Source organism: Nyctereutes procyonoides, unplaced genomic scaffold (assembly GCF_905146905.1).
Source record: "Nyctereutes procyonoides isolate TBG_1078 unplaced genomic scaffold, NYPRO_anot_genome, whole genome shotgun sequence".
Classification (NCBI taxonomy): domain Eukaryota; kingdom Metazoa; phylum Chordata; class Mammalia; order Carnivora; family Canidae; genus Nyctereutes; species Nyctereutes procyonoides.
Genome location: NW_026575126.1, coordinates 14,031,882 through 14,057,932, shown reverse-complemented (window position 1 = coordinate 14,057,932; position 26,051 = coordinate 14,031,882). Strand labels below are relative to the sequence as shown.

Sequence of the window (26,051 nt, the reverse complement as noted above, 5' to 3'; positions counted from 1 at the left end):
AAAAATGGCAAAATACTTTTTGATACATTTGCAAATAAACCATTAGAATGATGTTTGCATGCCTGTTATCATGCAAGTGAAAAACGCAGAGTACAAACCATACATTCACTATATCTCAACTATGAGAACATGCACAGAAAAATATAATGTTTTTTTTTAAAGGTTATCTCTGGATGGTGAGGATGATAGGTTTTTTTGGTTGTTTCTTTTTATTTGTCTGCCTTTTCCAAATTTTGTACAATGGACATCTATTACTTTTACAATATATACATGTACACACTTTTATTAAAGTTTTGGTGCTTACTCTGTCATCACATTGTTAAGTGTTCTCACAGAAGAAATATGTTAACAGCAATGATATTTAGATTACAAAAGACTAAACAGTTACAGATGATTTAAATTATAAACAAGAGGAAAGTTGAATGAGATCATTTATTCTTGTATAGGTTAGCCAAATTTCAATTATTCAGGGGGTAGTTTTCCAGTTTGTAAATATTAAGGCATGTGTGCTATCCCTTTTTCTTTCCTTGTCATATTTGTGTTCAGTCATTGTTATTTTCTCCTTTCTAGCTTTCCCCCCCCATAGGGATGGCAATGGAAAGGAAAACAGACTCAAAACCATCCTTTTATACATGATACAAATTTCTCTCACTGTATTTTCACTGCTTTGAAAAGTAGAGCTATCTTCAAAAAGACTAAAACTATTCAATTGCTATAATATTCCTGTTTTAAACTAAAATTCAAAGACATTTGCATGCATTTCTTTTATTTAAGTGGTAAAGTTGAAACAGAGGAAGAATTTTACATTTGCCTTGTGGGGTAACCCAGAGCAAAGGCAGCCCACCCTCCTGTTATTGGGAATAATTATGAAAACGTCATGTTTTTGGTTTCAAAACAGGACTTTTTTCTTTTCTCCTTATTACATCTATATGAGATGATGTATGTTGATTAAGCCTATTGTGGTAATCTATTCCACAATCTATGTAAATCAAACCATCATGCTGTAAGCTTTAAATTTATACAGTGATATATGGTAGTTGTTCTCAGTAGAATTAGAAGAAAAATATATGGATCTAGAGGTAACATTTATTCACATTATTTTTTTTGAAGTATAGTTGACATACAATACTATATTACTTTCAGGTGGGAAACATAGTGATTCAACATTTTATATAGATTATGAAATGGTCACCATGATATATCTAGTTACCATGTGCCACAATACAAAGTTATTACAATATTATTGACTATATTCCCTATGCTCTACCACTCTATTTCTCTTAGATTCAGAGTTAAAATTGAAAGGTAACTGGATTAGTGGTAGATGCTAAGTAATTGTTTTAGTAATCAAATAGACATAAATTCATAATGTAGATTTAAGTGTAATATTAGATCAGTAAACTATTTTTATAAAAGTCCACAGTGATGCATGCCTTATATTTTTACCTCTTACATAATGGCATTATAAATATACCTTGCTGAGAATTATCTCTGGAGCCAAATATTCTGGAGTGCCACATAATGTCCAAGTTCTGCCTTTAACTCTTTTGGCAAACCCAAAGTCTGTAACCTATAAAAGAAAAAAAAACTTGCAAATATTCATCATTAACTCACAGTAAATGTCTTTATCATACCTAAGTTGAAGTAAAAAATCAGGGTTAAAATTAAAACCATGAAAAAAAAATTAAATCAATGTAATTGAAACTAATCCATGCAGGCCACTATTAGTGAAGGAAGGTTCACTCTGGAGAACTTTTCCCTGACTCAAAGAAATAAACACACAAAAAAAGATAGCAATAAATAGTTTTAACAAAAATGAAGCAGTGGTGTAAGTATTCCTTGAGTTCAGCCTTTGCTCTGCCATGAATTACAGCATCAGAAGTGCAAAATAATCAACAGGAGAATCAACTATGTAAAAAGGGATGCTCCCACTCTACTGATGGAAGAAGTAGAAAGAAAATACTTCCACCAGTTCAGTATTGGTAGCCAGGGCTCTTTGGCAGCTGCCCTGTCTCTGACTCTAGAGACAGACTGGGTTCAAATTCTGACTCTACTGCCTGTGACTTGCTATGCCTTAATTCCGTTAGCCTTACGATGAGCATAACAGCAGTACTTTATATGGTTATCAGGACTAAAAAAGATGATACATGTAAAACACTTGGAATAATGCCTGGCACTAAATGAGAGCTCACAAATTTAGCTATTCTATATATTTCTTTATGTAGGAGCCTGTGTTCAGTTCACAACTATAGACTATGGGAGGTATAAACATGTTCTATTCTTGATGGGATTTTTGGTCTTGGTATTAATGGCAGAATCATGAGCTCAATTTAAGCTATTAGGAAGAATTGTCTCGCTCAAAGAAAAAAAAAACCCCAATACTGGTAGTTGAGGTTAAATACATACAACTTTTACCTAGTATTTTCTCAAATACATTATATATGTGTTCAAGTCATACCTGGATATAACCTTGGTGGTCAATTAAGAGATTTTCAGGTTTTAGATCTCTGTAGATGAGGTCTAGTGAGTGGAGGTACTCGAATGTTAGCACTATCTGAGCTGCATAGAACCGTGCATGGGGTTCACTACAAAGAAAAAAAACATTGATTTTTCTATAAAATGGGTTAACACATGGTAATTAATAGATCATGTAAAAAATTTAGTAGAGATATTTTGGAAGCAAAATCTTTTTCTTTTAAACATATGTAAAGAATCCTGTTAGTTTCTGATTATCTTTTAACCTCTGAATTATCTTTAAATAATACTTTAATAATATGCTTAGGAGGCAGCATACATTGAAGAAAAATATAACTCAAACTGTAATCTTATTTTAAATTATTATTATCCATATTAGGAGATATTGATGTCTTTATAATTATGTCTCTTTGAGAAAGACTGAAAAGCAAATGTGTCAATTACATTGTCTACCATGCCATTGTAATTGTTTACAGACTCTAACTTAATCACAAATTTCAAATGCTTAAAGAATTTCACTACACAGAACTTGTTTATCTGCATTAATCTGCAGACTAATGCCATTTCACTCAGACTATTCCTATTACAAAAATGATATAGTCTCATTATTTTAAAAACATCATAAAATATTGAAGAAAAATAAAAAGACCCATAATCCTATCCAGAAATCATAGATAAATCCATGTATGAATTTCCAAATCTTCTATTATGCATGTTTACACAGGTATCTAAACATTAAACATGTGTAAATATGTACAGTTCCTGTATGCACAAATTAGATCAATTGATAGATCAGTGTAATGATGATGCCACATTCAGTATTATTCCAAAGGATGTACTGATTTTCAAATTTGAGTTTCTATTTCAACTTCTAGTGTATACAATGAATTCTGCTAATCCACCTGATGAACTGTGATGACTTTCAGATTTATGTCCCCATGAATTACATGAACTATGAATAGAATTTCCCTCAAGATGGCTGGAATTAATTTGATCTCATAGCACCAGAAATAGAAATTCCAGAAAAGATTATATATGCTGCTCCTTTTGCTTGTCACTATAACTTCTAGGTCCTAGATTGATACATACCAGGTGCTCAGGAAATATTTGTTGAATAAATGAGTATGTAAAGAAAAATACCTTTAGGGGAAAATATTTTATAATTCCTTTAGAGTTTCAGCCCTTCCTCAACACTGTAAAATCTGTATCATACATTGTATGACAAGGAGTGGTGGGGAGTACATTTTAAAGGGAAATTGGAAGAATCAACCTTGTCATTAAAACATTCTTAACTTTTGAAACATTTGATTTGGAAGGTCCCCTCCAATTTTCTCCATGCATCTGTAAACACAAGATGCACTTAGCATCTTATACTTATAAATAAATATAAATTTATCAGTGTAAATATGATATAAGCATTTTAAATTTATTTCCATACACTGACATCTGAGTGGAGGAATATGAACATTACATAGATCTGTAATCAAACTGTTGAAAGATGAAAGCAAAATATCCTGTAGGAGAACTTAATGTTGAAGCAGCTTTAAGTCTAGACAGTTGCTATTTAAGTAGAGAATCATAATGATTGCCTTGATTCTGACTAAAGCCATGGTCAACAACAACTCAGTATTGTTGCTGCCTCAAAGTTTCTAAGATAGGAGTTAGTAACCTCTCAAGTGTACATGAAGTATGAGTGAAAGATTAGAAAAGACAATGTCTCAGTGTGAATTATTACACTCAACTTGCTTTTCCTCCTAGTACTAAGTGAGGTATTAAAGAAATAGGAGTGTGGGGAGTTGCAAAGGGAAGAATTTAGTAATTATAGAAAATGGACAAAATATTATTTGAAGACAGGTTTAGGTGTAGTGCTTCAGTATAAAACTTTGAATTATCATGAGGCAATCTGAGGAGTCTGGGCCTGTATGAACAAGGGTAGTAGGAGAATGGACAACAGTAGGTGAAAGCAATCATTAAAAATAAACAGACATAGTGCCTGATACATATTAGGTGCCTTATCATATTAGGTCAATAAATTTTGGCTTAGGCCTCAGATAACTAAAGTAACTCTAATGTTGGCCCATAATTGAATATGATCTTGTGATAATCTGAGTCTATCATCATCTTCTTTTCTGAATTGGATTATCATCATCAACAGTTTGAACTCTTGCATGTGCTTTCATCATGCCAACAGATAATGTGCTAAATGAAGCTGGACCTGCTCTGGGTTTCAACTTCATTCTGTTAGTGATTACTAATGAACAGTAGTAGCTTACAGACTATCACGCACAGGTAAAGTTAACTGAATCTATTTTAAAAACTGTGTAGCCTTGTAAGCAATAACCTAATGAATAAGAACAGGGGATCCCTGGGTGGCTCAGTGGTTTGGCGCCTGCCTTCAGCCTGGGGCGTGATCCTGGAGTCCCGGGATCAAGTCCCACATTGGGCTCCCTGCATGGAGTCTGCTTCTCCCTCTGCCTGTGTCTCTGCCTCTCTCTCTCTCTCTCTCTGTGTCTCTCATGAATAAATACATAATATCTTTAAAACAAACAAAAAACACCTAATGATAAAGAACAAACTCTTTAAAGTAGGTATATATATTTTATATATATAAAATATATATATATATATATATACATACACACACACATATATATGTTTACTTAAAACAACGTAGCAATAACTTTAAGGAAAATTAAATTTGTGTGAAACAAACTTTTATAACCTCATCACTACGATACTGTTACTATCTTTTCTATATATTCATCTTCATCTTTACATAAACCTCTTCCCCAGAGTTGTATTATTAATATTTGTTCAATTAATGCCAGTGTGTTTATTTTTTTTAATGCCAGTATGTTTAAATTAAATTTTTTGCATCTTCTGAAAATTCTTTAAATAATAGGCCTTCATAATACCTACCAATGGTAGCACATTTACAAGGGTATCATGGTGCTTCATTTTATTTTTATTTATTTATTTATTTTAAATATTTTTATTTATTTGTAAGAGGAGGAGAAGGGCAGAAGGAGGAGACAGAGACTCCCCGCTGAGTAGGGGACCTGAGGGGCTCAATCCCAGGACCTTAGGATCCTGATCTGAGCCAAGGCAGATGCTTAACTGACTGGGCCATCCAGGTGCCCTTCATTTGATTTTTAAAACTCAGTAGGGTGTGACCTCTTACTAATGTTTCTACGTAATTCATCAGATAGCTAACGTCCTACTAAATTAAATGAAATAAATTGTTATCATCAGCAATAACTTAAAAATTTGGTTTTAAACAAACACAGTGGGGATGCCTGGGTGGCTCAGTGGTTGGTCATCTGCCTTTCACTCAGGGCATGATCCTGGAGTTCCAGGATCGAGTCCCACATCAGGCTCCCTACCTACATGGAGCCTGCTTCTCCCTCTGCTTATGTCTCTGCCTCTCTCCTTCTGTGTATCTGAATAAATAAATAAAATCTTAAAAATAAATAAACAAACACAGGATATAAAGATTTGAGGAGGATAAAATATTAGTTACCTGAACCTTCCAATTCTTCTTAGATGTGAAAACATTTCACCCCCAGGGACATATTCCATAACCATGTATAAATTAGAATTATCCTATGAACAAATAAAGAATAAATAAATAAATAAAAATTATGAAACCTAGATTATTTTAAGAAAATATTTTAAAATAACACCATGTTCAATTAGAAAAAGACAAATTTAAAAATCCACCTGAGAGATTACTAACATTGGGAAGGAGAGAATAAAGGGAAGATGCTCTAATTTTTCTACAATGGGGAATTCATTTTTTTTTCTCCTAGTATTCTTAACACAAATTAGTCTCAGATTTTTGCTGTTCCTGACTTTGCAGAGAACACTATTTAACAATTAGACATTAAGGCAATGACTTAATGCTTTAGTGCATAAAAAGGAATAACAGTTAAAATAGCAATCTGAAAAAGTAAGAATGTTTACATTTTATGTACTAAATTAGGTCAGAGAGATTAATTTTAACATCATCCTAAATACACAGGTATTCATCTGATTTAAAGAATAACAAAGGAAAATGAAAATGTTTAAAATCATTCACATGACCTAATATTGCAGAGATGCCAAGTATCATTCTAAAGAGCTGAAAAGCTGCCAACTTCAAGAATAAATCTTGTACAACCTTGTGAGACACTTGAATGGAAGACCAAAGACTGTTCTGCCTTATATAAATGTGGAAAGAGTAGAACACAAATTACTAAGGAAAAGATGGTTAAGATTGTGTCAGAAAAGGTTAAAAAGGAAGGTATGTATGTATATTCATTTGCATGAGTATAAGAACCACTTAAGATATTAATAAGATATTTCTATGGATTTTGTTAAATTGAAATATTTGAATTTATAATACCATTTCATGAAAAATTACACATTACCTTTAAAAATTTCCCTAGGGAGAACCAAAACTTTTTCAAATGTTAACCTAAGTTTATAAGTGCAATAGGATTTAATTACGAAAAATCTAAATATATCCCCTTTTTGTTTATTCATATTCTCCAGGTTTATGATGTGGCTTAAAATCCTATGACAGTTTCATATTTTTAAAAATATATACAAATAAGAGTATTTTATTTGAATACTGTAAAATCTACCTTAAAAGAGTACTCCAGTCGAACAAGAAAAGGAAAATTCACTGCCTGTAATATTCTTTTCTCATTCAAGGTGTGCTCTATTTGCTTCAGTTTAACAACCTGTAATTGAGAGATAAATATATTTAATATACTTGAACAGAATTTAAAACTTACTATAATTTTAAAAGAAAAAATTTAAATAAAATGCTTTTCATATAATAATGAGCTTGGATAAGCAAAATCACTAAGTCGGTAAGGATGATAATAACGACCAAGGAGTTTTATCAGATTCAAATGAAAAACCTAACTGAAGATTTAAAATTTGGTCTTAAGAAGGTCAACGATTTTTCAGTCAAGAAGCAAGAGGTAAAAAGAAACAGACTCCTAGTACATTACTTAAAAAATTAGTAGGTGAAAATACTAGCTCCTAATGACTCACAGTCAGTCCACTAAAGTAGTTGGTACAAATCAATGCAGTAAGTAGGTATTGATTTTAAGTCTTCAGAAGATCAGCAAGGAAATTAAGGATTGAGGAAAAGCCAATAATTGAAAAAAGGTAGGTAAAAATGAACAATCTGTTCATTTCCTAATACCTGAATAAATACAAGATTGAATTCTGAAACTTCAATTTGTGTAGCTACAAGACAGGACACACAAAATACCGGCAAAAACCCAACTATGTCTTTAAAACAAATAGCTCATTTAGGATTAATCAAGCCTCCTTTGGATTGTCCACTCAAATACATAGCAGGGAAAGCAACTTATCTTCATGAAGACTATGCTTCTATCACATGTGATTCTATATTTAAGAAAAGGTGACCTTAGGGAGTTATAAATAATTGTCCAGTATATGTGTAAGTCATTAAAATGTGGCATTCTTTTTTGCTAGAGGCTTACTGTCAGTGTGGGGTAGTCACAAAATTCAAGAAGTTGAACATCAATAAAAAAGGTAAAGATACCATCCAGTTATTAGTATATACAATTCCATTATAAAAATAATATTGAGCAAAGAATACTTAACTGAGAGTCAGAATATCTGTATTCTAATCTAGGCCTTCTAATCAAGCAGTTTTATGACTTTGGAGATGTTATTTCAATTCTTAGGATATCAGGGTTTTTTAAAATCTGTAATAGGGGTAGTTGGACCACTACCATCCAAATTCTAACTAGTTACAGAACTATTTAGTCCATACTTATCACAATAAATTATGTGACATTAGCTAGAAAATTATTCTTGCTTTGTATTTATCTTTTTTTTTTTTTTAAGCAGTTTCAGGTTCACAGTAGAATTGAGCAGAAATTTTCCATGAGACTCCTGTCCCCACACATGTATAGTCACCCACACTATCAATATCCTCCCCCACCAGAGTGGTACATTTGTTACAAGTGATGAACCTATACTGACACACCTTTACCACCCAGAGTCCATAGTTTATACCAGGGTTTACTCTTGGTGTACATTTTGTGGGTTTGGACAAATGGATAATGACATGTGTGTAACTGTTATAATACCATACAGAGTACTTTCACTGTCCTAAAATTTCTCTGTGCTCCATTTAATCATCCCTTCCTCCCTATAACCCCAGACAATCACTGATCTTTTTACCATCTCCATAGTTTTGCCTTTTCTAGAATGTCATAAAGTTGGAATCATACAGTATTCAGCCTTTTCAGATTGGCTTCTTTCACTTAGTAATATACATTTAAAGTTCCTACATGTCTTTTCATGGATTGACAGCTCATTTCTTTTGAGTGCTGAATAATATTTCATTGTCTAGATATTTCACATTGTTTATTTCTGTATATTATGATACAGTAAGTTTTTAGTTAGGCATTGACAATGTGTTTCCTTTGAAATAAGTAATAAAAACCACAATATATGGGCTTTCTGCATTATAGCTCTAAGCCAACTATGTGTATGTAGGGCATAACAATTAAAAACAAATAAATGATATATTATATATATACATATATATGATATATGAACTGGCAATGCCTAGTTAATTTTTAAGTTAGTTTAATAAGTTAACTAATTAAAATCTAATTTACTTTTAAATGTGCTACTACTACATACAAGGCATAATAATGCAATTGAGATAAAGACAAGGAAATGTCTGCCTTAATGCTGCATAGAATCTATTTGGAAGTATGGTATATGAATGTGTGAATATTAATATGTGAATAATTGCCAAATGAAAGTTATAATGTTATAACATTATACAAGAAAATGTTTAGGTTAGGCCTAATACATAATCTTTCTTTTTTTAATTTTATTTTTATTATTTATTTATTTTTTTACTTTTTTTTTTTTTTTACATAATCTTTCTAATTCCAGATTCTTCATCTGTAAAATGTTGATAATAATACCTACTTTAAAAGTGACTGTCACAAAGTGCATGTGAAGTGATTAACACAGTGCCTGGCACACAGTAAAAGCTCAAAAAATGTCAATTGTTTTTATAATCCATGTAAAGGGGTGAGAGTTCAGCTGGGCCTTACAGATAAATACATAACAAAGATTAGGAAAAGAAAGAGGAGATACTGCAGTTAAGATTAATATCTGGAACCGTTACCTGAAGGGGGGGTAATACACAAAGGTAAGTCTGAGGTGCTAGTTTCAACTGAGAATAGCTTAGGATAATGCTTCTCAAGATTTGGTAATGAAATACCCTATATGACAGAGAAAAAAATAACAAGTAATCCTAAGGGTTTAGTCCATATTTTATTTTCAAAATGCATATAAAATTTACATTTACTTCTTAATATTTCTGTTAGTTTAAATATATATATTTAAAAGATTTTACAAATGATTATACTTATCGGCTATTTTTTTTCTTTAGTCAAATACTTGAGTTACTGATAAGGAAGATGGCCTATAAATCATCACATACTCCCCCAGGCCACCCAGCAGGGCACTGTATACTCCTGGGGGTCAAGTTTCAATCAGAAAAGTAGAGAATAGAGGACATGTAGAACAGAGTGAAATAAGACTATGGCAGAGTATGGAAGAAAGTTATGAAGAGTTTGTGAGTTAGACGCAGAGTTCTGCTTTTATTTAGTAAATATTAGGAAGCTTTTTGAGTGAGTAAATAAAATTATATGATATGGAAGAAAAACGTTTTTGGCAGTGAGGAAAGTGATATATAGAAGGTGAAAAGTCTGGGGTTGTGGAAATTAAGATGTTATTGTGAAAGCCCAGTTAACGTTAAAGGGACCAAACTAGGTGGTGGTAGAAAGGATCTTAAGGGTAACAAATACATTTTAAAGGAAAAATTAACAAGAAGTAGAAACACAGAAATCAGACCAACCTAGTCAAATTCTTGGTTTATCTTATTAGCCTGTTTGATTTTAGAAAACCTAACTAAATAGAAAGGTTATTGGCTTAAAAGGGAGATTAATGTCACACAGAATTGTGAAAATTCACTGATATAGTAAATATAAAGCTCCTAGCAATGCTTGATATAATGTACGGAATGAAGAAATACGATTTCCTTAATTTCTGCACTGATTTTCTTCCCCTTAACCCATACACCCTAAGACAGGAGATGCCAAAATTGAAGGGTTTGTGACTTCATTAACAGAAAATAAGGTGATTATGGAGTGTTATTTTATTACTTATCTTTGCAAATTCAAATAAATAAACTTGAAAAAATTCAGGATATAAAATCTTTCTCCTAATTATGAATAGATTCAGAACACTGCCATAGCAGAAATGACATAGAGTTGCAACTATTCTTCTAGGAAATACTCTTTTACCATGATTTATCTATGAAGTAACCTCAGTAATTTACAAATCACTGTCTTGTCAAGAGAGAAAAAAAAAAAGGAACTAAAAGCTTCTTCCCTAAATATTTTAAACATGAAAATGGCATATTATGTAATCCTTTTAATATTTTATGACTAAAGCATATTCTATTAATTCCTTAAGAAAGATAACAAAATATTAGGACTATCCAGACAACATTTTAATGACAGGTTTAATAAAAAAAGATTTGATTTAATAAAAATATTTAGAATTTTGTGTGCTACTAACATAAGTGCATAAGTAACTTACTCTCTCTGAGACCCAATGACCTCACCTAGAAAATCAGAGCATGAACTAGTCGGTCTGTCAGAGCTTTGTGGTCATATTGTACAAATTAAAGGTGTAGAGTTCAAGGAAGAATTGAAGCCTGGACAGTACAGAGGGGGGTGTAGAATATGAAAACAAGAAGAGGGGATAGTCCAGAGATTGAGATTAGCAATCTTTAAAGAGTAGACAGGAAAAAATAATAGGAAAAGGCATATAAAAAAGAAGAGCCCAAAAAGGCAGGAGCATAATTAGAAGAACAAGGGGTCACAGAAGTCCAGGGACAAAACAGTTTTAAGGGAGTGGTCAGGAGAGTGGATAGGCTGTAAAATGTCATAGAAGATGAGCAAAAAGAACCCACTGGTTTTGTTGATTAGGCCACTGGATTGGTGACCCTTGGCAGAGTCATTTCAGTGGAGTAGCAAGAGGCAGGAGATAAACGAGGAGACATTTAAATTGTTGTGGGTTAAAGAATTAAGAGGAAGTGACTTGGTGAATAGAGTGATTAAACTATTTTTTCAGGAAGCATGGTTAAAAAAGTTATGAAAAAAGGGCAGTACACAAAGATGCACAATAAAATGTGTGTATAGGTATATTTAATTTTAGAGAGATTTAAGTCATTACTCCTTTTTATGTTGGAGGTTAAATTTGTTTTTTGTTTTACAGCAGTTTGGAGTGGAACTTAAGATCAGTCTAATGCTGTGCTTTTCAACATGGCAACTACTAGCCATATGTGGTTATTTAACACTTGAAATGTGGCTAATCTGAATGGAGATGTACTGTTAGTGTAATACATACATCAGATACTGAAGACTTGGTATGAAGTAAAATATCTCAATTTATATATTAACTAAATGTTGCAATGATAATATCTTAGACATACTGGGCTAAATACAGTCTATTAAGATTGATTTCATCTATTTCTTTTTACTTTTTAAAATGTGGCTACTAAAAATTTTAAATTACTTATGTGGTTCACATTATATTTCTACTAGACAGCATCAGTCTAGCCACTCACTATCTGTAACCCTAACTACTAGCTCAGTACTATTTACTCTACATTTTCCTACATTCCAGTAAGCCAAACTGTCATTCTTGGGAACATAATATCTATAATATAGCAAGATTTACCATTTTTCATGTTCCCTTAGTTGTACATGATTGCCAGAAAAACCGAAGTTTAAAGCATGAATAATTCAGACATCCTGATTCATTAGATACTCTAATATGTGGTAAAAACTTAAAAACTGTTTTCTCAAAATGATTTAACCATTTTATTGAGATATAATTGACATTTAACAATATATTAGGTTCAGGGTACAACATAATCATTTGGTATTTTTTACTGTATTACTATTCCAACTTTTTCTCTGGCTTGACTGGCATTTTAAATTCAGCAAACTCAATCATGTTAAACAAAGGGCTTCTACTGTCAATCAAAATAAGCCATTAAAAATCTCACTAAGTTTCTGTTACTTCAATCTAAAGATCAAGTACAACAGATCCCTGCATTTTCCACAAGGCAGTATGTATTAGAGATGCCTGTTCTTTACATGTTCAATTCAATATTTTGATAGTAAACATTCACCTATTATATAATTATTGAAATAATGTATCCCTATATACTTAACTATTAACTATGTTTCATATAGTCACAATAAATAAGAATGAAAATTAAATGCAATAATAAAATTATCTGAAGGTATCAACGGAAAGTCATTATATTGCATCTGTTTAATAAAATTTAGCTGATAAAACTGAATTTACCTTTCAGGTAAATAAAGACAAATACACTAACCTTCTGCTTATCTAAGATCTTCATGGCATAATACTGTTCAGTGGCTTTATGTTTCACCAACATGACTCTTCCAAATGAACCTGTTCCAAGGGTTTTTTTCCTTTCAAAATCCTCCAACCCGGCATTATTCTACATATACATGGAAAAGACAATGAACTTTAAAATTAGAAATTCTCAAAAGATTATAATAACTATAATAGATTTAGTTATATATAATCAGAAGAGATAATTTAATTTAAAACTATCCATTTAAAAGCAATACAAAGACTACTGAGATTTCAGGCTTTTGGTTCTATTTTTCCCTTTGAATAAGAAAGGATCTCATATTTGAAAAGAGAATTATATTGCAAAACAAAGTATAACAGTAATGGGAGGAAATAAAAGCCTAAGCTTAAATATTAAAGGTCATAATAAATTCCAATATGAATTCCTAGTATTAGACTTTTAACAAATTAGTTCTGTATTTTAATAATTACAAACTGACCAGCACTATACTGACAAAGACAATCATAGAAGCCATATAGTCTCAGTGTACTCACAAATAATTCTAATGAATAGGTAAACTGAGGGACAGAGTCCATTCACTGGAGTTACCTCAGAAGGAAGCACACTATCTTACTTCATTTCTATCTTTATACAAGCTTATATGGACTAGATAATAACAGCATGAAAGATCCTAATGGCTCTCTTTCTCTAATGTTATAATAAACTGGTATTACCTAAAACAGTAATAATAAGGAAAGAAGAGTTCCTCAATCCCACAAAGATAACAGAAAGTCAGAGTCCCAGAACAATAATCAGTCTCTTTCTCCTTCAATAGATGCTTTGTTATGAGAGCAAACACCTTGTTTGGCTTTGACTATAGCAAAGAACTGGAGGCATCAGTCTATTGAATTTGTTGCTGCCACAAAATGAAAATGTACTAGGAAGAAATTATGTGCTAAATAGCCACAAGTAGTAAGTGCTGACCCATCTGTTTAATAGGTTTTCATTACAAAGATCTTCATGAAAATCTTGGAAAAAAATATTTGCAAGGGTCAGTCTGTATGGTTTTTAGCTTGAGAAAAATATGATGTAATGTGATTCACGTAAAAGAAATCTGGATAGTTACTGTAGTTCACTATAGTTGGACTTTATCACAAATCAAAGCTTGCCTTTGGAGACATAGCATAGTTTCTTGCTGAATCATTACAGAGACAGCAAGCAGTTCTAAGTTTTTACTTACAAAAAAAACTTGTTTCATTAAATTTAATTTAAAATTTCTAACGATTTTAAATTGGTATGAGATTCTATATCAATGTAGAAAGGAAAAGCCCTTATAATTCTGATTGAATTAATATTATAGATTAATGCTTAATTTTTTTGGTTTTAGCAACACAAATTGAAATGTTTAATATAGTTCCCAACTAAATAATGGAAACACATTTAAGTAATAGGAAACAAACAGAACATCTCTTTTTGCTAATTATTGCTTTTCATACAAATGTGCCATCTTCCTCACCTTTCTCAGTATTACATATTAGATAATGTCAAACTTTTTATGACCACGAGAGTGACTATGTTTTAAAATATAGGTAATGCTTTTACTCTTAGTGTCTTCATAAAGAATGGTGGTATAAAAAATAATGTTTAGAATTAAGTATTTTTAGTGAAAAAGCTATTTGAAATAAAAATTTTTGTGGTAGGAAAATAGGTGTTCAAAATTTAATCTAGTATTAAAGCTCATTAATTATAACTTTGAAAAGAGATTTTTGTGGCAAATATAAATGGCTCTTTTTATTTACAGTTTTTAGGTCTCAGTTACAATGTAAAGTACTTAAGTTATATAGAATTTACCCCATCCAGTGTTTATGAAAATGGAACTCTTTGTACTGCTATGTTGCCAATAGCCAAGCATTTGTCATTAAGATTTTGAAACTGCACAATAGTATCCCTGCTGTTGTAATTAAAAAAATAAATAAATAAATAACATATGCTATCAAAGGCACAAATCAAAGTTACTATACATTTAAAAATTTCAAGAGTTTGTGGCTGCTTATAATTAGTATCAAAATTTATAATCACATATTGTAATGGAAGTCAGTTCCTTCTCCAATTTTGGCATACATAAATTTATTAGCAAAATAAAACATGTTATGATAATATTATGGCAAAATTACTATGTTAAGCTTACTTTTTAAAATGCGACTTGAGGGCAGCCCTGGTGGCTCAGCGGTTCAGCACCACCTACAGCCCGGGGCCTGATTCTAGAGACCCATGATCAAGTCCCAGGTCAGGCTCCCTGCATAGAGCCTGCTTCTCCCTCTGCCTGTGTCTCTGCCTCACTCTCTCTCCTCTTTGTGTATTCTCATGAATAAATAAATAAAATCTTAAAAAAAAATGCGACTTGAAAGTTTAATGCTGTTTTACAGTTTCTGAAGTAGTAAATTACCTGGGCAAGAATCATGATTTTATATAACAGGACTTTTAAATTGTAGAAAATTTTAAATATTCCTTACCGGAGCAGGATTTTCCCATTTCTTTAGAAAGTCTTCTTTGGCTTTGGCTAGAAACTCTTTCACTGAAAATATAATTAAAACAAAAACAAAAACAAAAACAAATTTTATCTTGTAAGAATATTTATATTACATGTGAATATACTTTAAAAACAAATTTATGTCAACTATCGTTACCATGAAACATGTATTCATACCCATGATAAACTAGAGAACTATTTAATTCCTCTAAACAAGAAGCAAATATTTTCTTCAATTTTTAAGGATCTCTAATACTATTCCATATGGGGATCACTTTCATAATTCAAATCTAATAATAAAAATACTGTTCCTGAAAACATATCTGAAAGTAATGTAATAAAGCTAGAAATCAATCTAGGACAAAATATTAATTGTAAATAAGCCAGCAGTGATATTAACAAAGCTGTTAAATATAAGAACTGAAGACATCTGGAGAACGTGAACTCGTTGATTGGTGGAATTTCAAATATAACTGAGTTAACTTTGATAAAAGGCTGTTTTCAGGCATAAGGATTTATGTTATTAGATTTGTGTTTTCTCTACCGAGAGTAAAAAGAAAAGGAAAAAACAAAGGCAACACATAAAGGATACCCACAAAGACTGAAAAAAAAAAAAAAAAGAACAAAATACCAAAAAACCCATCCAAACAGCTTACAAAATCTCATTCTAAATTTGAGCAAAACTAAATGCCTGAATGCCTAATTTAAAATGAACACTAACATAAAGCATTCAAAAACAGATGTTTATCTAGTGATCAATAAAAACAGCACATTAGCAAAGTGTGGTTTGAAGTTTTAGGATTTGTTAAATGATAAACCATTCAAAAGTTTTCCTTTTTCATTTTCTTTTCACAAAGTTTCCATATTGACTTCTGTTTACAAAATGACTTAGAGTTTAAAAACAAATAGGAAAAAGATTCCAGAGATAAGCAGCATTAGCATAATGTATTCTTGTTCCTACAGTCAGGTATGAGAGCAAAACCTGGTCTTTCAAAAAGTACTTATTTTAGTGTTTCTTTTGTTTGGAAATTCCCAATATTTTTCTGATATCTAAATCTATAAAAAAGACAATAGAACTTAAGTGGTGTTGAAATAGTACAAAGTTCGGCAAAATGAACTTAGAGTGGAACACTGGCATTTACTTCAGAAATACTGATGATGATGATGATGAAGAAAAGACAAAGCTAATAGTGGAAGTGAGGGACTCACAAATCTTTGATAAGATCATCTAACAATGTAGTGGTATTAAAGTGAGGCAGGCATTTTAAGATATACATTATTATTTCATCCTTTACCTTTGTAAAGTACCTTTGCCAAAACACTGCTGCTAACCAAAAAAGGCTGTTGGCATTCTCAATGTTTTGAGATTTCCAAATGGTGATGACAAGCACCAAGAACAGACACTAGTTTTTAAGTAACACTGGAGTGTTCATTTCTGAAGACATTATTTTACTACTTCATATAAACTGTCACATGTATTTTGCTGTAAAATACTCTCAAAATACCTATTTTAGAAAATTTGAGAAAAATAAATTTCAAAAGTAGAATCTTCTCTTTGTATAAAAATCTCATCCACCAAAACAATGAATCAAATAATTGTGCCTAATTATGCAAATATGAACTAATTCTTCCTGGGGGTGGATTTGGGGGTGGAAAAGTCTTACATTTTCAGTTTATGATGGTTGAAGTCATCCTACTTCTAAAACTTAATGTACTAGTTACAACTGAAGAAGAGTGGTTTTAGAAGATTGTATTTAATTTCATTTTATTTATTCTTTTCATGGAGCAGACATATTTGCAATAGCACTGACTTACAGATGACAGCTATAATAAATTAAAAACATAATCCTGCTAAATGGAACTGAGGCTTTTAAGAAACAACAACTTGTAATTCTCAAAATATACATTTGATTTCTTTTGAAAAGTATTTTTGGTTATCTTCTATTTATAGAACTTGCACATCAAGTTGTGGTATAAACTCTCCAGATGCCTGCATGAGTATAGATAATTTGGAGACAAGGAAGAGAAAGAGAAAGAAAGAAAAATCCTAACATCCATTTCAGCTTCTCCTGTCACTTCCTGCTAAGTGGATCTGGAATTAAGAAAAAAGTAACTGGAAAAAAAAGAAGAAAAAAGAAAAAAGTAACTGGTCAAAGGAAGGACTGTCGGTATTTGCCAAAGACTACACTGAAGGAAAATTTCCTTTGCCCTGCTTCGTGTATGAGCTAGAAGAAAAATTTCAGGTACTACTTAATTTCATTCACTAATAGGATATTCAGGAAATTCTTTGAAATAGTCTTTGTACTCATCAATATTCCAGTTCACTGCTAAGTAATGTTATAGAAAGTAACAGTTCTCAAAAAGGTCTTACATGAAAATGATCAGAAATGGGTAGTAGGAATCAAAGATATTAAATTTTGTGAATTATTTCAACAAATAAAGAGATACCCTTTTAGAGTAAGCATAAGTATTAGTTATAATGTCATTAAACAGATCCATGAAGCAAACTCTATTCCTGAAACATTTTTTGTCACTTAAGTATATGTAGACACATAAACTCTCTAGTTCATATGTGCACTATTTAGATGCAAAGAGGAGTATAGTGAACTCTGTAAAGATAGAAGTTAACCAAAATATACATTATAAGTATAAACACCAGAAATAAAATATTTCACAATATGCTGGGTTATAAATAAGCTCTAAAACAATAGGCAATCTAGAACCACTTATATTCGCTTTGGTTTTTACTATTTTTAGACGGTGGTGAATTTTACTTTCTAAATGTTTTTCTCTGGTTATTTAAAAAATTGATATCCACTGACATAAGGTGTTGGCAGCTAATTAACAAAATAAGTAGTGAGAAAGACAGCCAAATTCAAATATCGCAGTACATACAATCCAGAGTTCTCTATAAAGCATATACCTGAAGTTCTCAAATTATCCGGTTTTCTTGTTGTATTCTAATATGTGCATAATATCTATATTTAAGCATTTGAACCATTCTGATATCCTGAAACAACTGTAAGTTTTGGAAGTTGGCATATCTGAGTTAGAATGTTGGCTCTAATACTTCTTAGGTACATGATTATGGGTAACTAAGTACCTAATGGTGATTAGTAACTCTCCTTAGGAAAAGATTTCAATGAAGAATTTTTCTGCAAATATATTTTATTCTGTACTGGTCAATAATGGACTACAGAAAATGAAAAGGACATATGAAAAATTAAATCAATTTCTCCCTAGGAGTATACAGTTCAATTATATATATTTCCCCCCCAAAATTTATTTTCTTATCTATCTTATTCTTTAAAGATATCACATTGCATTCAAAAGAAATGAGTATACCAAAGGAATCTATTCCCACAAATAGGACGAATAATTACCCACACTCATGAGATAAAGAAAGAAGAAATGAAGTGACAGTTTTTATGTGTTTCCACAAGTACATAAAAAATTTAATTCTTATTGCCCTCAAAATAGTTTTGAACATACTGATACACGGGACACAGCTTAAAAACTAGATTACAAAGTTCATTTTAAATAGGAAAATTCATTAAAACGTCAAGTAAGGCATATATTTACTCCATGTTATGCAGATAATCCTACAATGAATAAGAATGTTTCACTAATTACATTTAGTAAATATATTTATTAGGCACTTTTGGAATGTGTTAAATATACTTACATTACTGCTTATTATAAAAAGAGCATGTTATTAGTTATAGTATGCCATTATCTAATGCTTAAAAGAGGTTGTCATTCATAGTTGTAAGAAGAGTTTAGAAATCTATTACTATACAGATTACAACTACTTCGATGTTAAGTTCTTTGGTTTCTTTGTAATAAGATATCACCTCCCTTTTTAACATATCTTTTACAATAAAAACACAACTTTATTTAATGGATGTCAGAAAAAATAAAGAGAAAATAGAACAATACAGATTATAAACTTTGTAGCGTAAATATCCAATGAAAATATTAGCTGTTTTGTTCAAAAATTTACAACAGTATATTTTCTTTGAAGAAAACCCATTCATTAACCTGGATTATCTAATTTAAGTGGTGTGTATTAATCTGTGTTCTGCTACGCTATACAACTCCCACTACTTTACATGTTATGTTTATTGTTTCTAAAATATCACGTAAGAAACTGCCATATAAAACATTTCTATACATTCAACTCAACACTAAACCATTTCCTCTATCAACTAAAATATTTAATTAACTGTATACTTTATAAAAACATAACTTATGAGGAGCAGAACAATTTGCAAACAACCAAATAAAAAGTTTAAAGGTAACATTTGTTTTATTAAAAAGTAGTTGCCTACCAGATACTTCTGAAGAGGAGCAAGCTGGTATCCAAAAAAAATAAATTAAACAATGATTAAATAACACTCACAAAAAACAACATATTAGCATGATGTCACCTATACACAATTCTCAGGGTATTATGTACAGAAAACATTAATATGGAAACTCAGTTTTTTGACATAATCAAAGAGGGCTTTTTAAAATTAAATTGTTAAGAAATTCTATCAGTAATTTTTGTTTAGTGTCAAAATCAATACCATTCTAATTCTCCCTAAACAACTAACAAAAACTTTAACTCTCATAGCAATAGCGCTAATAATGTTAAGTAGTGTATACTGAAATACACATCCTGCAACTATTGCAATGCCATCCCTGGACTCCTATTATTTATTTGAAAATCCACTGTAGGAATGACACTTAGTAATTATAACACTTTGTAATTCCCTTTTGAAAGACATTAGTGTCTGTCAGGCATTTAATTTCTTGGTGCTAATTTAACAATCTTTCAACATTTATTGAATAGCACTGTTTAGTGGTGCCAGACACTGAGCTAGGCTTTGGGAATACTACAAAGAATAAACATATCTTCACTGTTAAAGAAGTGAGAAGCTAATGGGGAGACAGATGAACCATTATAATGCCATGTCAAAGATTACAACTAAGGAAATTATAAGGTACTACAAGAGCTCAAAAGAGGAAATTCTTAGGTAAAGTAGGGCATAAGAAGATACAGCATTTATGCTGAGTCTTCAAGGACAGAGTTCCTCCAATAGAAACAGTTAAGGAAGAAGCTCTAGTCTGGAATGATCTTGTATAAAAGATATAGAGGAAGCAGCATGGCTTATCCAGCAATGGCAACTGACTTGCATAGCTGCAGCATAGGGTTAGAAGTGTGTAGCAGCAGTGAGGGGTGAAGTGTATATAGGTACTCCCAATCATGAGAGTAACTATTTGCCATGGGGATGCTTTTCAATGTGTAGGAAGGAATGAGAGTAAACTGCGTTATTCACAATTGCTAGACTCTATTTCTTCTGGGAAACAGGAGGCAAGATCATTTGCTAAGGAAGAGGGGGCCAGGAGTAAGGAGCATTTAACCATGAGGAATTTGAGGCCTGGTTTAAACCTTTATGGCTATCTATGTAGGGAACAGGGAAGAGGGCTATTCCTCTAAAATTTCCCATTAGGAAAAGAAAAAGTATTAGGTACTATAAACAATGGTATGTTTCTTAATATATATTTTTGTAATAATAAATTTTTTTTTCACGGAACGGACTGTAATTCATGGGCCTCTTTGCAATTAAATTATTTTCATCCTCCTCCTTTACCTTAATGACAGCATTGGTCTACTTAAGAGTTATTTAGTATATATCCATCAGAAAGCACAGAACAGGATGGAAACTGAGGGACAGAAACTTGCTATGAAAAGAGCAAGTTCTATGAACAAAAATAGAAGAATACAATACCTTCCAAAACCTCTGGAAAGTGTAAATCTAGTTGAGTGTAATAGTGTGTCTTATGCCATCCCTATATCAAACACCCACCTCTTTGGAGCTCTTCAATTGTTATTTCGAAGAATGACCCACACACACATACACTGTACTACAAATATTTTCAGTAAACTAAATATAAAACATTCTAGTTGCCACAAAATACCTAATAAAATTCCAATTTATAGCAACAAAGCAACAGAATTATTCTGTAAAAAATGGTTTCCTACCAGATGCTTCTGATGATTTGCGTGCTTGATCAAAAAGAATAAATAAGTTAAATAGATTAAATAACACATAGCATACCCACAAGAAGTAACCCATTCATATGCTCATTAGTATATTTATGTATAGAATGAAAAATACTTGGGCATACATATTTAAAAGTGTTATATCTAAGGATTACAACACATTCTCTGGAAATACATATTTTTTAACCAACCAAACCCTATTCTGGACATGTGTTAATGAAATCTCATATTCTTTCCCTTTAATGTGAAGACCAGTTGTGTTCACTTTATTGAAGGGACACTTTATTTGCTTCACCATACTTAAGCATGTATCACTCAGAGCAAGTTCACTGGAATCTTAAAAAGGATAGTGAGTATAAAAAACAACTTTAATTACTACAGTTGTATTTATGCATTTCAGTGGATGGGACCATGCCTACTTTTGCTATCTGAGATGTCATTTAGTCTTGCATAAAGTCACACATGAATGGCTGTTTAGAAATTTAATAGGCAATAAAAACTGTATTTCCTATTGCAATATCTATTTTACTATTTTTTCTTATGCTTTTTTATTGTTAATTCCTTATAAAGTCTTGGTTACAAGTGAACAGTATAATTGACTTTCACTAAACTGTTAAAAAAATAAAGTTTTTTGTGAAACATATATATTGAAATAATCAAATTACAGAAACACATTTATTTAATTAGTATCCTTGGAGAGATGGATATACCATGAATCCACATAGTATACTCATTCACAACTAATGACATGTACATGCTTCTTCTCCCAAGTTGCTCTTGATTTAGGGATGCTGTGGATTTTCTAGGCCATCTAAGTATGTTTGATTAGAGATATTCCCCGTAGGATTTTGAAATAAAAACTTTAAATTTACAGCTATAAATGACCCAAGATTGCATGGTAATTTTTTCCCTTACAAGTCTTATTATACTGTTGTAGTCCTGGTCTTTAGAGTTTGGGTTACTATTGTAAATGGGGGAATTTTTAAAAAATTACCATTTGTTTATTGCTGATGTATGGTTGATGTTTACATATTGATCTTATTTATCTGGCAAACTCTTTTATTAATTCTAAAATAACACTGGTAGATTCTCTTGAATTCTCTCTGCAGAAAATCACCTGTCATCTGTGAATAATGACAATTTTGTTCCATTTTTTTGTCTTATTTTGCAGGTTATGACTAACAGTTCAATACTGTACAGAAACAGACAATGAGCATCCTTTTCCCGTTCCTAACTTCAGAGAAAATGTTTCTAATTAATTTTCTTTTCCCATACATTGTAAAGCTATACTCAATAAATAAATTTTAGAGTTTCTCCTCTTTTTCAATTCTTTGGAAGATTTTGTACAAGGCTGACACTTTTGTTCTTTGACTATATCCTAGAACTTGACTGCCCAGTCTTAATTCTGTTAAGTTTTGAATGAAGATTTTAATTATGATTACATTTTAAATAGGTAGAGTTCTCATCAGTTCTTTTAAGTCTTTCCCATGAACCTTTAGTTCTTATGGATTTTAAGTTTCTATTTTACTGAGTTTTGCTCATCTTCATTAGTTTTTTCTTGTTTGGATGAACCATGTTGTGCTTACTCTAACTTATTTACTTGAATACTTAAATCATTAATGTCTTTCTTCTTTCCTGATATAAGCAGTTAAAAATTTGTCTCTAAATCCACTTTAGCTGCACCCCACAAGGTTTCATACACATCTGAATTTTAATTTTATATTTTGAGTGTATTCGTGACCTGAGTTATTTGAATTTTTTAAATCATTAAATGTAATATTTGTGTTTGTTAATCTGTTAAGTCTTTTTTACTGTTTAAATTTAGTTGCTTTGTTATCAGAGATCATGGTCTATATATCAATTCTTTAAAATATTTTGAATATATTTAGTTGTATAGTCAGTTTTGTAAGTGTTCTATATATATCTGCATATCCTCCAACTAGTGAGTGAGAGTTTTCTATAAATATCCATGAATCTTACATATTTACAATTTCTCCTTTTCTAAATGGGTCAATTTTGTTTTCTATGTTTTGAGGTTTTGTTAGAGATGCATAATCTCTTTTTTTTCTCATTTTATATTTCTTTTTTTATGTGATTATTAATTTTAAATGGTAGTTTGTAACAATTCCACTCCCTGACATCTTGGAAGGCTATGATCCCACTGTGTCTGCTGAATATTGTTTGTAGTAGATAGATGTGTATGTGTATCTAGTTTGATTATGGATTGTGAATTTAAAGTTCAGTTGGGCTTTATCTGTGAGAAACCTGCAGGGCTCGACTTGAGGATATGTTTTATATTAGCTTCTGCCTGGCATCCAGCAGATGTTACTAGTCTGGGACTGTTACAATAATGTATTTTATTTTATTGGTGATTCTTAGGCTACATAATTAATAGAGATTAAAACATGAAATTTACTAGAGAAGCAGTTGATTACAAACTCTCAGGAGAGGCATCCCACACACATGCACACATACTCCTTCCTCCCATGTCCCCAGGAATCTAAGCCAAGAAATATAAGCTTCCTTATTTTCTCCATGTATCAGTGGAGAGGGTTTATTTTCTATGTTTTCACTGAGGTTACAATCCTTTGAGGATCCTAGCTTCATGTAGGAGTCTAAAAAAATCCCAAGATGCATGGATTGAGTAAATTATCTTCTGTCTCTGTGAGGTCATTTAAAATGAAAGCTCCTTGGTTAGCCAAGGTATGAGAATCTCCTCAGGGTAGTCAAAATATGCTCCTCTTGACAACTATGGTTTCCATTTACCACTCCATTTTTTGTACACTGAGGATTTCTATCATATTCTTGTAAATTCAGGTATTCATGCAAAGGGATGCTTGTTATATTTTATTTACGTTTCTAGATGCTGTTGTATTATCATTAATTTTGTTTTAGAAAACTTTTCAAACTAATCTAAAATGTTGGATATTTTTCCTTTTTAAGACAAGCTTTGTATTAAGTTGCAAGATGCAAAGATAACTAGTTTGTAGAGTTTTCTATCTTTGAAATTCAAAACTTCTATCAGGATATATTTAGGTGTTGGTGTTTCTGTTAATCTTTGTCAAAAGATAATGACCTCATTGAAGCTATAGATCAGGTTTGGGTTTTTTTTTTTTTCAACTAAGAAGTTTCCCTGAATCATATTTTTTATTATTACTATTTTATTAGTCATGGTCTGTTCTGAAGGAATGGTATTCATTCAATTTGTAGAGTTTCCTACTCAACATATTTTTACCTCATAATTTTTAACCTGTCCATTCCCCCTAGATTCTGATAGGTTTTATCAACCGAGTTCTCCACATCATTAATTTACTTTTCCGCAGTGATTATTTTGCTCTTTATTGCTTCTAATGCAGCTTTATGTTCTGCAAATGCCAGGTTCATTTTCTTAAAACCAATCCTAATAATTTCTTTTTTATTCTTGCCTGTTGGCCAGTTCTTTTTTTGTCTTACTTTCTTTTTTTTTTTAAATCTTATCTTTCAAGTGAACACACATTTATGTTCACTTGGAATTTTTAAGAATTCAACAGATACTACCTGTAATTTCTTACTTTTAAACTCTCTCCAACATATTTTCTAAATATAAGTTCACTACTCTTTTCCTCTTGAAGTCTGTGATTTATCCTTTAATGCATAATCTCATTCATAGACTCCATGTTGTTGCTCTTCTTGTTTATCCATTTATAAACAACGAGACCTTTCAAAACTTTACAAATGCCCCCACATAAGGTGGATCGTCTCACCTCCTATTTTGGTATGTTAGAGTCAACTTCTCAGACCCTTTGATTAGTACATATTTATATTATCAGTTAAATAATTCACAGACTCTCAGAAATGGGAATGGAGCCAGGACTATATGGTTTTTTGCTGGTGGTGATGCCCACCACATCAGGGAAGAGCCCTGTTATATTTTTAAGTTTTCACATTTTCAGCTTGGAATAGGCTAACAAATTCTTAGCTGTCCCATAACTGTTTTAAAATGAAAGTAATCACTAGTGTTGGATCTTCTACTCATCTCCCCCAAAGTTTTTCTTCTCACTTCATCCATCCCTCCAAGTTAGTGAGGGTGAAAGTGTTATTTATTAATTTTCCATGAAGGTTAAGCTACTCAAAGTAAAACAGACTTTGGTGTCTGATCTTCAATCTGATACTGTGTATTTCTGGGCAAGTACACTTTCTTAATTCTAGAACTGATACAATTCTTCCAGTTTTGTGTTCTTATAGCTTTAATCTAGAAAACAGAGACCTAGAAAGGGCAGTGAAATAAATGCTTTTTGCTCAAGTCTGTAACTTTTGTGTCATTCATAAAAAAAGTTAACCTTCTTCAGAGATATGCCCTCCACTGCAGTGAGGCCATTAAGAGTTCTCTTCTGGAATTTTCAAATAAGGGTGCTAGTTCTATTCTGATAAGCATATGAATAAAAAAATTAAACATATGACTGATATTTTTCATTGATAAGAAAAGTACTCAAATATGGGTAATTTTTAATCATTCATTTATTTTACAAGAATTTATGAATTCATTACTACATTTGGTA

General features: G+C 31.4%; 1 protein-coding gene and 1 long non-coding RNA gene across 3 annotated transcripts in view; one reads left to right on the top strand and one right to left on the bottom strand.

Annotated features, from left to right (window-relative positions):
• LOC129519961 (uncharacterized) overlaps positions 1–22,755 on the top strand; it is a 37,162-nt gene extending 14,407 nt beyond the window's left edge. Inside the window, exons 2-3 of the long non-coding RNA XR_008666453.1 lie at positions 17,413–17,704; positions 22,685–22,755. This is a non-coding gene — a long non-coding RNA (uncharacterized LOC129519961). The remainder of the gene's footprint in view (positions 1–17,412; positions 17,705–22,684) is intronic.
• Positions 1–26,051, bottom strand: part of PRKACB (protein kinase cAMP-activated catalytic subunit beta) — a 113,534-nt gene that overhangs the window by 19,619 nt on the left and 67,864 nt on the right. For both annotated transcript variants that reach the window (XM_055340809.1, XM_055340808.1), the window contains exons 2-7: positions 15,445–15,506; positions 12,947–13,075; positions 7,101–7,199; positions 5,996–6,078; positions 2,459–2,585; positions 1,475–1,570 (exon numbers count right to left, since the gene is read on the bottom strand). In XM_055340809.1, coding sequence (XP_055196784.1) covers positions 1,475–1,570; positions 2,459–2,585; positions 5,996–6,078; positions 7,101–7,199; positions 12,947–13,075; positions 15,445–15,506 — 596 coding nt within the window. The remainder of the gene's footprint in view (positions 1–1,474; positions 1,571–2,458; positions 2,586–5,995; positions 6,079–7,100; positions 7,200–12,946; positions 13,076–15,444; positions 15,507–26,051) is intronic.